Raw genomic sequence first — 19,000 nt, forward strand, 5'->3', positions numbered from 1 at the left:
AACAGTGTGACAAGATGATTACATGACAGTTCTTAACTATGGGGAGTAGTGAGCACACTGCTCCGACTCTGTATCCTATTCCCTATTTAGTGCGCTACTTTTAACCCGGAACCTATGGGCCCTGGTCAAAGGTAGTACACTAAATAGTGAAAAGGGTGCCATTTGGGACACAGGCTCTATCCTTCACTGTGGGTTTTGTGGAGGACAGCAAAATTGGGCTACTAAACACGTTTTGATCTTTCCTCCTTCCACGTGCTGCTGGTGGAGGGATCTTCAGTGGAAACATACGTGCTTTGAACTGTCAGTGGTCCTGCTCTTATTGCATCCTGTGGTGTGTGTCTGAATAGGGCACACCTTCAGCGAACACTTCCTATTTGAACTCCACCTGAATGTGTAATAGAGCAAATTAAGTAGCCTCTCATGCGGGGTTTTTAAGGTCTCCTTTCACAGACGTTATTGTAAGATGGGCTAACTTTGAAACCACAGAGAATTTTCTCAGAGATGTTTTGCTTTTACGTGACTTAAAAAAAGCAGCCATTTTTGGTTCGCAGAATGTTCTGGAGAAAGGCTCTGTGTGTATTTCGCTGTTGACTACAAGCATGAAAGACATTTCCTGAGGGGGGGGCAAGATCCATCATGCTAATTTCTCAAACCCACAAAAGTTGTTACATTATAGTCTTCCCCAAAGTCCTATGAAACCTCATGAGAGTGAATAGTGATTATTAGAGTACAAACCTTCTGAACAGTGGAGGTGAGCTCCAGACACAGCTGAATGATCCGGTTCTTAGTGGAGGTGAAGTCACTGATCCCTGTCAAAGGAGTCCTGTCATAGACACAAACCAGAGGTGAGACGTGAGTCAGTCACCTCCATAAAACGCAACACAGTTAGGGCTTTTACGGTGGCCTTATTACATGACCGCAGTCAAATTCCACGTGACCATTTAGTCATGGTAATTAGTCTTGCTATATTGCTATGTTGTATTTACTTTGCCACCATGGCCTTTTTTTGCCTTTACCTCCCTTATCTCACCTCATTTGCTCACATTGTATATAGACTTATTTTTCTACTGTATTATTGACTGTATGTTTGTTTTACTCCATGTGTAACTCTGTGTTGTTGTATGTGTCGAACTGCTTTCCTTTATCTTGGCCAGGTCGCAATTGTAAATGAGAACTTGCTCTCAACTTGCCTACCTGGTTAAATAAAGGTGAAATATATATATTTTTTAAAATGCTGCTGATGGTCATTAGTGGCCTACCAAACTTGCTAACTGCCTGGTACTCAGCACTCTATTGTCCGTCTAATCACTCTGACATCAATGCATTTGTTTTCAATCAATCCATCAGCTTTCTATAGGCTAGGCCTACTATATTTATTTATCAACTTTCCTAATTGCTTTGCTTTACAACAGGAGTATAGTCTACCTGGCATGAACATTAACCATGGGAAAAGCATCCTCCATTCGCTAAAAAAGTGCATCAACGACATGTATTTTTTCCCTCTGCCCCTGTTTCGAGACAAATCAAAACTAATTGCACACATACATTTATATTATTTAGTATTTGTAAAGGCAAAATTAAATTAAGAATAGTCTGATGGGTGACAATATTAGCCTATCACTTGTGCATGATGTATTATCACTTGTGAATGATGCCCAGCGTGTGCAGTAAATCAACAACCAAAAAATTAAGCACATTAATCCACTTTACAACCGGTGTAGAGCCTAAGAGACAATTTATGCTTTTTTTTTCTCTCCCCAATTGGTAGTAGTTACAGTCTTGTCTCATCGCTGCATCTCCCGTACGGACTCTGGAGAGGCAAAGGTCGAGAGCCAAGCGTCCTCCAAAACACAACCCAACCTAGCAGCACTGCTTCTTGACACAATGCATCCATCCCGGAAGCCAGCCGCACCAATGTGGCCAAACCCTCCCTAACCCGGATGACGCTGGGCCAATTGTGCGCTGCCCCATGGGCCTCCCGGTCGCGACCGGCTACAACAGAGCCTGGGCTGGAACCCAGAATCTCTGGTGGAACAGCTAGCCTCAGAACACTGCGCCACCCGGGAGGCCTGACAATTTATGCTTGATCCTAAAATGCTGTCAGATTTTCACCATAAAAATGCATCTTTCTAATAAAGCATTACATGCAAAATTGCATTTGTGGTCACTTTTGAGAACAGTGTTTTCTCGCTAATTGTTACGCGCTTACAGCGTACAGCCATGTGCACATTGCTGCGCTTTTCATGTGAAGAAATAGCCAAATAGTTTATCGTCCCTTTTAAGCTAAACGTTCTGATCTGTTGCATCAGCCTCATTGCTTTAAAACATTTTAATGTGAGTGGTTGTATTAATTTGGGATCTATCACATCCTACAACTGTCCCAGACTATGTTTGAAATATTTATTTATTGCACAGAAGGACAAGTTGACCTCTGGGGGATAGTAGATTGACATAGGCTAGTGCGTTTGCTGTTCGTTAGGCCTACTCATCTTGTTGACTGACAGAAAGTAGGCTAGATGTTGACAGCTCATCTAACATCTTCAAAATGCACCTCGGAATTTGCATCCCCGAAGTGTCTGTCTTCACTTGTAGCCTACTTCTTAGCTGAGATGCCTGTGAGAATGACCCGATCAAATGAAGAGCAGTTTGATATCTGAGAGAGCTATATATGAGTGAGAGGTGCTTCGAGGCACGGCAGCCGGAAGAAGGGAATTATAATTATTATATTCAGCCCACCGGGCACAAAGGCCATTTTAGCCGCAAAAGGCATGAATTTTTTTATGGGGCATTACGGTCAGACAAGGGGGATGCCGCCGGGAAATTCAGGAAATTCAAGGCCTGGTGAGAATATGATCAAGTGCTTGTCAAATTGTGAATGAGACACTGACGAAATTTGCAGCCTGCAAAAGAAACAAAGCAGACCCAATGCCTTTCATGTGACTTAAAAAAATAATCATAATTAGAGTCCCATCATTCAGCCTTGGAATGTTTGAAAAATCGAAATATATAGCCCAAAGTTTTTATCACAATTAAGTTGCATAAATAACTCAAAATTAAGCATATAGGAGGACTTCTATACTTCTATATTTCTTTGTTAGCCTATCAACACAGAATAGCCGCATGTGCGCACTTCCCTGGAAATCTTTTGGAGAAAATATCTATTTTATTCAGCTTTGTTCAATTGTATTCTTCATACTATAATTTTTTTTACAAATTATGCCACGGAATTCTAAGCCAATTTTGTCTGCTAAATGAACTAGTGTAGCCCACAGCCATATGGCATAGCAATATCAGGGCCGAACATAAGGACAACTCAGAGTATGCTATTCTGTTCTTCTGAAATAGGTCCAAAAAAAACTGTAGTCTATCTAAAAATAAATTATGGATTTATTGTGACGGTGTAGGCTATATTACATGGATTTATTAGACTTTTTAAAAAATGTAACGTTCCAAAACTCTTGCTTTAGTGGCTTGTAGGCTATGCGTGGAAGCCAGGAGATGCTAAACATGTTTATGTTCTTTTATGGTCAATGACAGTGAGACCGGCAGTTATATGCTTGGCAGTTATTTGCTTGGCAGTTATCTGCTTGGCAGTTATTTGCTTGGCAGTTATTTGCTTGGCAGTTATTTGCTTGGCAGTTATTTGCTTGGCAGTTATCTGCTTGGCAGTTATCTGCTTGACAGTTATTTGCTTGGCAGTTATTTGCTTGACAGTTATTTGCTTGACAGTTATCTGCTTGGCAGTTATTTGCTTGACAGTTATTTGCTTGGCAGTTATCTGCTTGGCAGTTATTTGCTTGGCAGTTATCTGCTTGGCAGTTATTTGCTTGACAGTTATTTGCTTGGCAGTTATTTGCTTGACAGTTATTTGCTTGGCAGTTATCTGCTTGGCAGTTATTTGCTTGGCAGTTATCTGCTTGGCAGTTATCTGCTTGACAGTTATTTGCTTGGCAGTTATCTGCTTGGCAGTTATTTGCTTGGCAGTTATCTGCTTGGCAGTTATTTGCTTGGCAGTTATTTGCTTGACAGTTATTTGCTTGGCAGTTATCTGCTTGGCAGTTATTTGCTTGACAATCTCCGGCTGAAAACATTTCATGACAGCCAAAGCCCTAACCACAGTCAAACACCACACAGTAAACTTAAAACAAGTAACACAGGAATCCTCTCAACGCGTGTACAAACATAACAATCAGTCAGCCATACCAGAGAAAAGACAGGATGGTTAGAGACGTTCAAGTAAACAATGGAAATAGTATAGTAACACCCAACAGTAGGTGTTACAAACACGGCTAACAATACCAGGTGCAAATCTGGAAGTGGATATGACAAATCTGTATAGTGTATCTGTATATTCTGTATAATCATTCAGGAGTGTTGCTATGTGACAGGCGCATGAAAAAAAAGCATTTAAACAACAATAACAACCCAGGTATGTGATTGATTTGCACTTATTGTTGTTGATCTGATGAGAAGTGCTTTTGCTCGTCGTGTCGGTGGGCTGCACTACACACCCTCACGTGTTTTGAGGGGTTACTGATCATAACTGCTGTGATCTGTCAATACAGATGTTTTATTTCGCAGCTGACATCCTATGGAGTGTGTCTCAAGCTGATACAAGCACAGGAAATATACCTGATGTCGAACCCTGCATTACTTCACTCTGTTTTGACTAGCAGACAGTAAAAACCACTTTAACAAAATAACATGTATGTTAACACAGGCACTAATAGAGCCTAATAGAACGCCTTCCTTCCTGGTGAAATGCTAAGCGTGTCTGTGTGTGTGCGCACATGCATGTGTGTGTGTGTGTGTGTGTGTATGCTTACCTGTGTGTTTGCAAGCGTGTGTGTGCATGGATGTGTGTGTGTGTGTTGCGTCTACCTGTCCAGCCAGGCCAGCAGACTCTTGGCGGCTCCGATTAGCTCCACCACGGCAGTGAGGAAGTCGTTGGGGGGTTTGTGGGAGTTTTGCCTCTCGTACGACGGGTTCTTCCTGCGCTCAGACGCTGAGTTCTGGAGGTTGTTGGACGCCGCTCTCATACGACCCACCAGAGTCTTCAGGTTGTCTGTCTCCACCCCGTAGTTCTGAAAGAATGTTCTTCGTTTTAATGACGGGGATATGTGGTCGTATTGTTTACCCTAATTGAGTCGTTCTGGATAAGAGCATCTGCTAAGTGACTAAAATGTCCTGTAAAATGTGTGGAAATATTCTCGTAACACAACAATCATAGATGAAAAATACAGTATTTTGATTCAGTTTACGCATAGTCGCATAAAAAAACAGTCATTAGCATGATGATCATTTGTGCTGTTATCAATTCCGTTGAAAACCACACGGCTTGGGTTCAGCAAACATTGACCGTGTCCCAAATTGGCACCCTGTTCCATCTATAGTGCACTACTCTTGGCCAGAGTCTCATCCCAGCAAACCAGGTTGCGGCAAATGTTCTTACAACAACAACAAAAACGTCCATTTGTGTTGATGATTATAGAATGTTTTTGCATAAAACCTTCGCCTGGACGTTCCTAGAACACCTATAATCTGATTCCACAATGTTTCATTTCGGGTGCAAAAAACCTTCACCTGATGTTGCAGGAACGTTCCCAGAACACATTATGTCTGTTCTTTAAAGATTCCCTGAATGTTTATTTACGTTGTGGGAACAGTCTGGTGGGAACATTGTGGGGACATCACAAAAGATATGCTCCCAAAACACAAAACGGTCCAGTTGTGCGGATGATTTTACAATGTTTCATTATTTGAAGTAGTGCACTACAGACAGAATAGCGTGCATATTCCAAACTAATAAGTCCTCCTACATTCCTCAGGACCAGTCACCATGGCAGCCTGTGCATGGCCCATCATCTGACTACAACATATTCCCCACCACGTCTACCTCAATTACCTCAAATCACCAGTGTGTTCTGTGAGAAAGTGTGTGTGTTTGTGAACAAGGAAAAGATTGAAAAAAATAGAAAGAATGATGATCGGCGCTTCCACCGACAATATACTTAAACGCTTACACTGTTTGATCTTCCAGGATGTTATGATGTCTAAACACAGCTCTAAGGATTTATAGCAGGCTAACACCTGAAGATCACTGGCCCTGTACCACAGCTGTGGTAGACAGAGCTAAAACAGCCTTATTTAAGTGCAAAGAATTATAGGATGGGGGAGCCCAACAGCCAGTCATCAAGGTCTGATTGAGATCAAACGCTCCAATCTCTGATAATCATTAACATGATCACCAGACACACGCACGCACGCACACACACACACACACACACGCAAACACACACACACACACACACACACACACACACACACACACACACACACACACACACACACACACACACACACACACACACACACCTCCAGCTAAACAGCTGTTCAGCGCGTTTGTTCCTATCCTGAAGCATAGAAGCAATGAAAACATCTGCAGCTAACGGAATGCCTGTTCCTGTCCAGGCACTGAACAGGGGAAAAGGGAGAGGGAAGTAAGCTAGGAAGAGAGCGTGTGAGAAAGGGAGGAAAAGGAGAAAGTGTTCTGTCGACTCTGAGATGTACAGCGGTTCCGATGAATGGGACACAGTTGGAGAGGAGGTCTGCGTCCCAACTGGCATTCTATTCCCAAGTGGACTACTTTTGACTCAGGCTCTGGTCAAAGGTAGTGCTCTATGTAGCGAATAGGGTGCCATTTTGGATGCAGTGGAGAGGTGAGGCTGGGGGTGGAGCGAATTATCTGACACCACCGGACGGAAACCGCAGGAACAATGGTGCAATGGCTTTTCCTGAAAGGGACGTGTGTGTGTGAGACAGGTGGGGGGGGTGAAGTCACATCTGTTTCCTGAGCACCAGGAGATTTCTCCCTGAGAAAATAAAGCTCTTCCCAGAGAATCCCGTGTTGCATCCCAAATAGAACCTTATTCCCTTCATAGTGCACCACTTTTTACCATGGCCCATAGGATGAGGGTCAAAAGTAATGTGCTATGTAGGGAATAGGGTGCCATTTGGGATGCAACCCACCAAGCAAGCCCTCTCTCTTACTTCTATATAATGGGCAGACAGTATCTATTCCATCTTACGTTGGACATGTTCAAGATCCCAGTTCATTTCCTCACCAAACCTCTCTTAAAAGATAACAAGATCCGGCACACTACCACCAAAGCATTTCACCCATCTTATGGATCACGGATGGACCATGAGGCCACAAAATGGGAAAAGGGAAAGATCTGACACTGCAGAATGCTGGGGGATTGATGGGACCAAACAAAAATGTACAGTAAGGTAAACGTATGGAACTGTAGGTTCATTGAACAACTGAGGGCTGAAATAGCAGAACTAAAAAAAACACTGGACTAGCACACTGTAGAGAGACACCACACACACTTTCTTTGTGGCCATTGTTTGTGTTCATAATTGACAGTCACTCTTCTGTTCCGGCCCCAGTCAGTTGCCCTGTGCCAGTCGGTTACTCTCTGTCCTACTATTGAGTTAGTAAATTCTCACACTAGGAGGTATCAGGCCCCATTCTCTAGCCTGTGGGCCAGACCCTATTCACCCAGACTTCACAATGAAGTAAAGCACGGATTATACTGTACTCTCCTTTTCAATTTCCCATAGAGGGGCACTGTGTCGCACACTTCACACTGAACCTAGTTCAGAGAATGAAGCACTAGCATACAGCACATGGTTTTCTAGCCTGGTCAGGGCAGATCTGTTTGTGTATAGCCAATAGGAGTTGAAAAGATAGCGCAAACAGATCTGGGGCGACCAGGCTAGCACACCGCTTTTCCATCCGGGCCTGAAAATCCAACCCAGCACAGTGTATAATTCTTACATCAGCACACTGAGAGAGATAGAGAGAGGAAGGTGGGGTGAATAAAGAGAGCGGGATGGGGGTATAGGGAGAGAGAGAGAGGGGGGGGGGGTTGAGGGCTAGAGAGAGAGAGAGGGGGTTGAGGGCTAGAAACAGACAGACAGACAGACAGACAGACAGACAGACAGACAGACAGACAGACAGACAGACAGACAGACAGACAGACAGACAGACAGACAGACAGACAGACAGACAGACAGACAGACAGACAGACAGACAGACAGACAGACAGACAGACAGACAGACAGACAGACAGACAGACAGACAGACAGACAGACAGACAGACAGACAGACAGACAGACAGACAGACAGACAGACAGACAGACAGACAGACAGACAGACAGACAGACAGACAGACAGACAGACAGACAGACAGACAGACAGACAGACAGACAGACAGACAGACAGACAGACAGAGGAAGGTGGGGTGAATAAAGAGAGAGGGATGGGGTGGAGAGAGAGAGACAGAGAGAGGAGGAGAGAGACACTCTTTGTGGGCATTGTTTGTGATCATAATCGACAGTCACCATCCCTCCTCTGTTCTGGAACCAGTCATTTGCCCAGGGAGGGTAGAGAAAAAGAGAGAAGAGGTTATGAGAGAGAGCGGGATAGAGAGAAAGCATGTGTTCGTGGTGCAGAGAGAGAGACAGAGAGAATGATGGAGAAAGAGAGAGGGAGGGTGGAAAAATAGAGAGAAAAGAATGGAGAGAAAGAAAAGAGAGAGAGAGAGAGAGAGAGAGAGAGAGAGTGAGAGGGATAGAGAGAGAGAGAGAGCGGGAGAGAGACGGGGAGGTGGGGCAGAGAGAGAAAGATATGGAGAAAGAAATATTAAGGGAGAGAGTGAGTGAGAGAGTGAGAGAGAGGCATCTGACCGGACATTCCTCCCTAATCCCTGTTTCCTGACCAATGCCAGCTTCTGTCATCTATGGGCCGCTTAGACTCGCTCAAGCTGAGCTGACTGCTTGCTAGATAACTATCCCTCTGCCTGAGGGCACAACAAGGGGTTTGTTTGCTTTTGTTTACTGTTTATTCAAGACCCCTCGAAAACAAGATGATATTTCAAGATACCCCCCTAAAAATGTCAAGCAAGCCACTTGATACGAAGGCTGTGGCATAATCCACTAACCAACTCACTATTAGTATCTTAACTATACTATCATATGCACCAGAAGCAACACCTTGACCCAGAAGGACTACCTACTGCACAATCACATCATGTCTTAGAAAAACGACCTCTCCACCAGACTCATTCAACATCAGAGTAGCATGAATGTTATCACAATTTGACCCTTTGTGCTAATGCCCACTTAACTTTTAGAGTGATTTATAGATTATTGCACTGCCATTTGGGACATGGGATCAAACCATGATCAAACTACGTGATGCACAGATATTGGATGCTTGGATATGAAGCTTGTTGATAGTTTGAGCATCTGCATAATCATATACAGGATACGCCTAAATCATATACAGGATACGCCTAGGGGACTATCCAAAGGGTGACTAAACGTTATCCTCTGATTGGATATTGGACATTTTAGATCACTAACCAGAGCACAGAGCAGGTCGACAGCCTCCAGCACCAGTTCCTGGTGTCCGATCCTGGTCATCCCCAGCTCTAGGAGGTCCTGGTGGGAGATCTTCAACAGCTGCTCCCCGTCAATCTTCTCCCGCTCAAAGTACGGGACATACTGCTGTAGGCTGTCGTCCAGGCCTGGGAAAGAGAGACGGAGACGGATTGTGACAGAGATACCACACACGTGCCAAAGAAGGAAACATTGATAGTGAGTCAATACAAGTCCATCACTCAGGCATTTCTCAGGATAGCACTGTCTAGCAAGAACCAGAATGAAACTGATCTCTGACCACCGTTGATGACACATCTAGCCACCCAGAATTCCACACATTGCACATAGCAGCGGTTATGACCAGTGGCTATTCTATCACATAGTGTGCTCTCATCTGTTGTTCAGACCTTCTGGCCCAAACGGCATCAGCAACTGGTCCCCAAAATGGACATGTTTGTTGTAAATAGTCAACAAAAAAGCAACTGTCGCCATATGTCGCCATTAAATTCCATGGCTCATGTTGGCCTGGAATGCCGTGCTACATGACAGATGGCTCACTCTGACACTATGTACCAAATGGCACCTTATTCCCTATGTAGTGCACTACTTTTGACCAGGGGTATATTATATTCATTACACTGATTCCATATAAGCAACCAGAACCAAACGGGGCAGGACCTACATGAATTTGTCCAATAGAAACACTAGTTCAACTGTTTGGACTAATGATTACACCCCAGGGCCACAGAGCTCTGGTAAAAATGAGTGAACTATGTAGGGAATAGGGTGCCATTTGGGCCACACACCCAGAGTTTACAGAGACCCCTCTTAACTAGCCATTAATGTGTTGCCTCCTGCCACCTTTGTGTTAGCACAAGCTAATGACTGTATGTCATTACACTAAAATACTCTGGTTAATCTGTACACAAAGTCATGTTTCTAAGTGTTTTGACCTTCTGTGGGGATAGAGGTTGTAAATATTTGATTAAATGCACATTCTAAATGCTTGGACAATTGAATTATCCCCTGTGCCAAAGGGTGGAGATGTACTGTAGGTGGGCCAGGAGTATGAGACCTTGTTGACCACTTTTTAGTGACAGGATTGAGGGAGAAGAAAGCCCTTGGTGTATACTTAAAGAAATCAAAGGATGACAGTGAGAGAGGAAAGGAGTTCTAGGAGGGCAAAGGGAAAGCAAGATGTCAGGCCAGGGTTGAGTCCAATTCAGATTTCCGGGAATTTAATTCAATTCAAAACATGAATTTGAATTGGCCACACCCCACAGAAAGTAGAATTTGCCCCATAGAAGCACCTTCTCTGGTTTTAACCAGCCTATGTGGCATCGACATGAGTCAGAAACATTCATTCTAGTGTCAAAATGTTGGTAATAAAGTCAGTCTTGTCCAAAACAGAGTTTTGTAAGTGAGTTCATCACGATTTACTGGAGGGTTGGTTATGGATTATGATCATGCCTACTTGCCCAGTGCACACAAACACAATAAAAAAACAGCCAGAACGTGAAACAAACCTGCCCATTACCCAACGCCTCAGACTTGTTTGCATGTATCTTGAGTCCCCCACAACCTGATTTGTAACATGAAACACTGCCAGTCAGATGCACACTCTGGTAATAGATAGTGAGAAAGTTGCAAAATACAAAAACATAAAAACAGCGTGTAGCTTGTGCTTTATTTGCGGTAGTTTGACATATTGCAGATGAGGTTGTAGTCATGTTATTGTTCAAAGAAATCAGTCCTAAGCGCGCACACAGACTTTCCCGACTCGATCGATCGTATGGAGTGCACTGGAAAGGAATTGGTTTGCGGGTTGCACGGCAACTTTTTACCAGTTGTAGATAGACTATTTCGATTGTGGTTCTGGAGACATGTGTTTCCAACCCCTTTTCCATAAAACATATTAACGCGCTAGAAATGATATGACAGCGACAAGGCACTGTAAAAGGACGTTTGGCACACTAGAGGCTTTAGATAAATTCGCTCAGACGTGGTTTAAAGTAAACTGCATTCTAATGTTGACTTTTGTTACGGGAAAAACCGTATCCAGCGAGGGTTTTTACGCATGCTCGGTTCTTGGGTCTCGAGTGCTACGCGAGTGGAAATTTGATGTGGGAAAAATTCCACAATAAAACTGACATGAAATGTGGAGAATGATACATTTGCATCAGTTGGCTATTAATTTCTTTGCCATTGTATGTTACTGTAGCCTACCATTTAATACAATATTGTAATGAAACAGCAGGGAACAGGGTCTCGAACCCCCGACCTTCTTGCCCGAGGTCCGCGCACTATCGACTGTGCCGCAAAAGCATGCTCGTGCAGCAAGGTCGATTTCAGCGCTTATAAACCCAGGGTCGTTACAATATGTTGACATGACGATATCGCGGGGGTCATTGCAAATCAATTTGTGGCATTTGTGTAGCCTACCTGTGTTGCCTAACTTCAGTGTATTGCCAATTACATTGGAAGTTATCAATTGGGATCATGGTCACAGATCTATCGCAAATGTATTATTCTCCACATTTGATGTCAATTTCACTGTGGACTTTTCCCAGAAATTAGATGTTAACCTATCAGGGGCTATAGGGGACTAGATCAGCAAACCATGGAAAAATTGCAACTAAAATCTGGGTTTATAATTGCAATTATAAACCCAGATTTTAGTCAGTAGCCTATGTCTATTGAAATAACAAATTAATCTCACAAATAGGCCATTTATAACAGTTTGTTGTCTTAACATCTGGCACATAATAACTTCACCATTGCCAGAAAACAACCTAACAATACTTTTAAAAATTATTATTATTTGCTTATTTTATTTTTTAGAGGGTTGAAAAAAAGTTTGTCCAAGTGTTTCTTGTACAGAGATTTAGAGATCTGCTGTCCAACTTTCATCACTCAAACTCCTGTCGGATTGATCTATAGTTATGCACATGTGCAAAAAACACTGATTTATTTACAATAATAAACTGGATGGTTTGATCCCTGAATGCTGATTGGTTGAAAGCCATGGTATATCAGACTGTGTACATGGGTGAGACACTTTTTTTCTCTCTAATGTTCTAATTAAGTTGGTAAACAACCAATTGCAATAAGTGGAGAAAATGACATTTTCCCCCTCCAAAATATGTTTCCAAGACATTTGACCAAGGTCGTTAATTCCATCAACTTGGGTGTACTGACCGTGTTGACTGTTCACTTTGGGTCTGTTTTGAAGAAAGTTTGATTGATGTTTGGGTTTCTTGGTCTGAGGGTACATATGTTTCCCATAAGGGTCGTGATTAAGGGATAACTAGCGTGTAGGATAGCGTTTCAGATACCTGATGAGGGCAGTAATCTCTCTGAACAGCCAGAGACCACCAGCCATTGTCATGCTACACAGCCCATCACCTGCTATTGATAACACACAATGCTCTTACATTTGTCTGTTGTTACTGGATAGAGCTAGGGGTAATGTTATAGAGTTGAACTGTAGACATGTTAGCCCTGTTGGTTGCACCCCAAATGGCACCCTATTCCCTTTAGAGTGATGAGAGCCCATCAAAAGGAATGCTCTATATAGGGAATAGTGTGCCATTTAGGATGCAGGCAACAGGGCTAACATGTCCTCAGTTCAACTCTATAACACACCCCTAGCTCTATCCAGTAACAACAGACATGTGTAAGAGCATTGTTTTGAGAGCTTTATTGACAGAATTTCAAGATTTCCCAAATGTCTCCAAGTTGAGACAGAACCTTCGGATAACTCTAATGAGAACTTGATGAGTGTCTCGGAATGTAATATCATTTTAATACAGTAGCACTGATATAAAGGAGTCTTCAACAATACACTCAACTGTGTATGATAAAGAAAATAGACCCTTACAGCACTAACAATGAAAGCAAACATCACCCATACGGTCTCTACGAGTATTGACCTTTGATCACCTGATTAGGGAGATTTCTGCAAAGAAAAAGTGGGTTACTGAGAACATCATTGAGGTCAGTAAACCCTTGTAGAGGGCTCAGGCTGCAATCGCATTCCACAGAAATATCCAGTTAATAATTTTTCAGCAAGATAAAAACAAACAAAACCCATGTAGCTTCATCCAGAACTTTGGTGATTTCCTCCTCAAGTGTGTCACTTTCCTTTTAAGGTAAACTATCAATTCAAAAGGATGTATAGACCATGATGTGTTGTGAGTTCAAATGTTTTAACCAAGTATGGCGTGGCTAATTGTGTGTTCATTAATAGAGTCGATTGATGCACCGGTGCGTCACACGGTGACATCATTTTGAAGATTGAATAGCTCCCTGCGTGTTTATGCAAGAGACTGCAGCTCAATCCCCTCTTTCTGCCAATATAAAGCGCCTATTCCGTAACATGGGGCTTGTGAAAGCTGCCTTTTTTTCCTACACACGAGAGGATACAGACAAGAGCTCTACGACGCACACAAGCGTCAGCGGAGAACAAGCTGTGGCTCAGGTGTCCGAGGTCCCTGATGATATACTTGGACTTCTTGTAGGTGTCCTGGAGGGCAGGCAGTGTGCACCCAAAGGGACATTCAGTTAAGGGTCAGTGGCGAAGGAGCTGTCATCTGGGCCAGAACCTTGCGAAGGGTTAACACGTTTGAATGACTTACATGCAACCTCCGTGGAGACCGTCAGCACGTAGCCCTCGTTGACGTCAGAGGCTCTCCTCAGCAGCTCAGAGTCGTTCTGCTTGAACCGGGAGGAAAGGGTGTTTAGCTCGTCCGGTAGGGCGGCGTTGGTGTCCACGACGTGGCTGGCTTTCTTTTAGTAATCCGCGATCGTTATAAGCCCTTGCCACATATGACTCGTATCCGACCCACTGAATTGCTTCTCCACTTTGTCCCTATACTTGTGTTTTGCCATCTTGATTGATCTGCCTAGGTCATGCTTGTCACGTTCTGACCTTTATTTCCTTTGTTTTGTCTTTATTTAGTATGGTCAGGGCGTGAGCTGGGGTGGGCAGTCTATGTTTGTTTTTCTATGTTTGGTTTCTGTTTCGGCCTAGTATGGTTCTCAATCAGAGGCAGGTGTTGTTAGTTGTCTCTGATTGAGAATCATACTTAGGTAGCCTGGGTTTCACTGTTGGTTTGTGGGTGTTTGTTTCCGTGTCAGTGTTTGTCGCCACACGGTACTGTTTCGGTTTCGTTTCTTCACGTTTCTTTAGTTATTTTTGTATTCAGTGTTCAGTGTTCAGTGTTCAGTGTTCAGTGTTCAGTGTTCAGTGCTTTCTTTGATTAAAGTTATGGACACTTACCACGCTGCATCTTGGTCCGATCCTTACTGCTCTTCAGACGAAGAGGAAATCTGCCGTTACAATGCTTGTACTGTCTAACCATGCTATTGTCGCCGGTCACCTTGCCATGTTCATAAGCAGCATCTTTCTCCTTCAACTTCCCTGCCATCAATCCACAGTTTTTTTATTAGGTATCACATAATCTATGAATTTTTTTAATCAATCCGGTGACTGCGCATTGATTGATTTTATCCCGAGAGGCGACCTGGAACGTATTCAAGTCCACGTGATCAAAACAGTCGTACAGACCTGAATACCGAAACTTCCCGATTGAGTCTTTGTTTTGTAGGCGGGAAGGAGCAAAATGGAATCATGGTCAGATTTGCCAAAAGGAGGACGAGAGATGGCTTTATACCTGTTTCGAAAAGACGTGTAGCAGTGGTCCAGCGTAGAATCTGAATTGGAGAGTCAATGTGTTCGTAGTAATTCAGGAGCACTGTAGGTTTGGCAGATTGGACATTACACTGAACTGAAGTGAAAGCGGCCTCTGGCTTGTTCATCACAGCACACAAAAGGCATGTGTTGTGCTGGCTGGGGTGGACAGGGCATGAATGAGTGGAGTTTGGACCTGCATTCCAGAGGCAGAATGTTTACTTCACCCCTCACAATAGAACAGGGGTGGTGGTCATGAATCGAAAGGAAGAGAGAGTGGTTCGAAAGCATTGAAACTATTCATAGACTCAACGCTGTCTCTGCCACTCCCATCTATCTCTCACACACACTGGCCATTCAGACAGGGAACGAAAGAGGAAACACAGGAACACACCTTATCTCAAACAAAGGATTTCCTTGACCAGACAAAACAATTGTGCTGAACATAAACAAAATACGGTGTTGTTGTGTGTGTGCGTATTCTGGGGGAAAAAAATCCAGAATTGGTACAATAGTAGCCTATCCTGTGATCTTTGAATGTATGGAGTTTAGCACAACTGGTGGCAGTGCCTAGTCTTCACAGATCTCTCCAAACGTTGGGGACCAGCAAAGGGTTAATACATTGCTCTAAGTAGCAGGGTTAATTAATATAATTTTTGTTCCCATGGAAACACTTCTGACAGACATGAACTGGATGGAGACAATGGAGAGAAAGTTTCCAAGCCCCGCTAATCTGAAAAGTTATGAGACATAATAGTGAGTCATGATAGTGATAATAATATCAAATGAGTAACCTATCTATGTTCCCACGGGTGATAGTGTACGTCAGAGAAACTAGTGGTAACATGTAGGCTAAAACAGGATGTGCTGTTCTGGATGAGTCAGTTCTGGCCCCCAATAGTGTGTATTGTGCAGTGATAATGTTGTGGCCAACCATTAGTGTGTACTGTGTAGTGATAATGTTGTGGCCAACCATTAGTGTGTACTGTGTAGTGATAATGTTGTGGCCAACCATTATGGTGTACTGTGTAGTGATAATGTTGTGGCCAACCATTAGTGTGTACTGTGTAGTGATAATGTTGTGGCCAACCATTAGTGTGTACTGTGTAGTGATAATGTTGTGGCCAACCATTATGGTGTACTGTGTAGTGATAATGTTGTGGCCAACCATTAGTGTGTACTGTGTAGTGATAATGTTGCGGCCAACCATTAGTGTGTACTGGGTAGTGATAATGTTGTGGCCAACCATTATGGTGTACTGTATAGTGATAATGTTGTGGCCAACCATTATGGTGTACTGTATAGTGATAATGTTGTGGCCAACCATTGGTGTGCACGGCATAGTGATAACGCATCATATCAAGACCTGTAGGCTTTCGTAAGCGTCATTCCGATAACTCATTCAGGACACCTGCTAAATGCAGCTGCCTATCCTAACCTGCCAATCTTCCTTGTTTCAATCAAAATACATTGACGAATCGCTGGTGTTATGTCATTAATCAGTTTCAACTACAAGGCCGTATAGGTTCATTGTTCACAGAAATCAGTCATTGGGGGGCTGGTCCCACATAAATGCAACAAGCAAGTATATGTACAGTACCAGTCAAAAGTTTGGACACACCTACTCATTCAAGGGTGTTTCTTTATTTGTACTATTTTCTACGTTATAGAATAATCAAATAACACATATGGAATCATGTGGTAACCAAAAAAGTGTCAAACAAATCAAAATATATTTTTGATTCTTCAAAGTAGCCCCCCTTTGCCTTGATGACAGCTTTACACACACTGGCATTCTCTCAACAAGCTTCGCCTGGAATTGTCACGCTCGTCGAAATGACTGGACCAAGACACAGCGTGCGTAGAGTTCCACATATTTTAATTAATAGAAACTCACCAAACAAAAACAAATAAGCACAAAAGAAACGTGAAGTTACTGGTGTGCACACAGGCAACTATCTGTAGACAAGATCCCACAAAGAACAATGAGGAAATGGTTGCCTAAATATGATCCCCAATCAGAGACAACGATAAACAGTCTCTGATTGGGAAACATACCAGGCCAACATAAACCATTAATCACCTAGATGACCCACCCTAGTCACTATCACGCCCCAACCAACAGAGAATAAACAGCTCTCTATGGTCAGAGCGTGACAGGAATGCTTTTCCAACAGTCTTGAAGGAGTTCCCACATATGCTGAGCACTTGTTTTTCCTTCACTCTGCGGTCCAACTCATCCCAAACCATCTCAATTGGGTTGTGGTTGTGTGATTGTGGAGGCCAGTCACCTGATGCAGCACTTCATCATTCTCCTTCTTTGTCAAATAGCCCTTACACAGCCTGGAGGTGTGTTGGGTCATTGTCCTGTTGAAAAATAAATGATAGTCCCACTAAGCGCAAACCAGATGGGATGGCGGTTTCACTGCAGGATTCGGTGGTAGCCATGCTAGGTAAGTGTGCCCTGAATTATAAATAAACCACTGACAGTGTCATCAGAAAAGCATTACTAGTGTTTCTTGGCCCAAGCAAGTCTCTTCTTCTTATTGGTGTTCTTTAGTGGTGGTTTCTTTGCAGCAATTCGACCATGAAGGCCTGATTCACGCAGTCTCCTCTGTTGATGTTGATATGTGTCTGTTACTTGAACTCTGTGAAGCATTTATTTGGGCTGCAATTTCTGAGGCTGGCAACTCTAATGAACTTATCCTCTGCACCAGGTGTAACTCTGGGTCTTCCTTTCCTGTGGCAGTCCTCAGGAGAGACAGTTTCATCATTGCGCTTGACGATTTCTTCGACTGCACTTGAAATTTTCCGTATTGACTGACCTTCATGCCTTAAAGTAATGATGGACTGTAATTTTTCTTTGGTTATTTAAGCTGTTCTTGCCATAATATGGACTAGGTCTTTTACTAAATAGGACTATCTTCTGTATACCACCCCTAACTTGTCACAACACAACTGATTGGCTCAAACGCATTAAGAAGGAACAACATTTCACAAATTAACTTTTAACAAGGCACACCTGTTAATTGAAATGCATTCCAAGTGACTACCTCATGAGGCTGGTTGAGAGAATGCCAAGAGTGTGCAAAGCTGTCATCAAGGCAAAGGGTGGCTACTTTGAAGAATCTCAAATATAAAATATATTTTGATTTGTTTAACACTTTTTTGGTTACTACATGATTCCATATGTGTTATTTCATAGTTTTAATGTTTTCACTATTATTCTACAATGTAGAAAATAGTACAAATAAAGAAAAACCCTTGAATGAGTAGGTGTGTCCAACATTTTGACTGGTACTGCATGTGACATGTCACCCTTTTGGACTGTGGTAGTGGGTGGACCCGTAAAAATAAGCTTGGTTTCACTCCTGATAAGCTTAGCCAATGGCAGAGGGTGGTGAGGTGAAAGAGTCTTATGACTCAGACTGAGGTGTCGCCAAGATGAAACTTGGTATATGTCGCAAATGGCACTCTATTCCCTATATAGCTCACTACTTTTGACCAGGGCTTATAGAGCTCTAATCATAAGTGGTGCACTATATAGGGACGACGGTGCCATTTGAGACTTGCTCCAAGGAGTCGTCCTCCTCCCCCATAAACAAGTACATAAACTGGATGCTCCTGTCCTGTGGCTGTGGAAGAACCCAAGTTTAATGCAAGACATTGTGGCATTGTGTCATGCCAAAATGAAAGATACTAAAGTGCAGCTACATTTTGTGTTATGGGTGGATCTAATAAAATAAGGATAACCACTTGATAACCCTTATTTCAAACTTTTGCAACTTATCAGACACTTTCTTCAGTCAGTAACAGAATTGGGAGTTCCATTACCTACATCTAAAGTCTTAAATCTTG

General features: G+C 43.0%; 1 protein-coding gene across 1 annotated transcript in view; it reads right to left on the minus strand.

Moving 5' to 3' along the window:
* cnksr3 (cnksr family member 3) overlaps positions 1-19,000 on the minus strand; it is a 43,982-nt gene that overhangs the window by 17,309 nt on the left and 7,673 nt on the right. The window contains exons 2-4 of the mRNA XM_020455394.2: positions 9,433-9,596; positions 4,882-5,084; positions 736-823 (exon numbers count right to left, since the gene is read on the minus strand). Of these exons, the coding sequence (XP_020310983.1) occupies positions 736-823; positions 4,882-5,084; positions 9,433-9,596 (455 nt within the window). The remainder of the gene's footprint in view (positions 1-735; positions 824-4,881; positions 5,085-9,432; positions 9,597-19,000) is intronic.

The sequence above is a fragment of the Oncorhynchus kisutch genome, linkage group LG21 (assembly GCF_002021735.2).
Source record: "Oncorhynchus kisutch isolate 150728-3 linkage group LG21, Okis_V2, whole genome shotgun sequence".
Classification (NCBI taxonomy): Eukaryota; Metazoa; Chordata; class Actinopteri; order Salmoniformes; family Salmonidae; genus Oncorhynchus; species Oncorhynchus kisutch.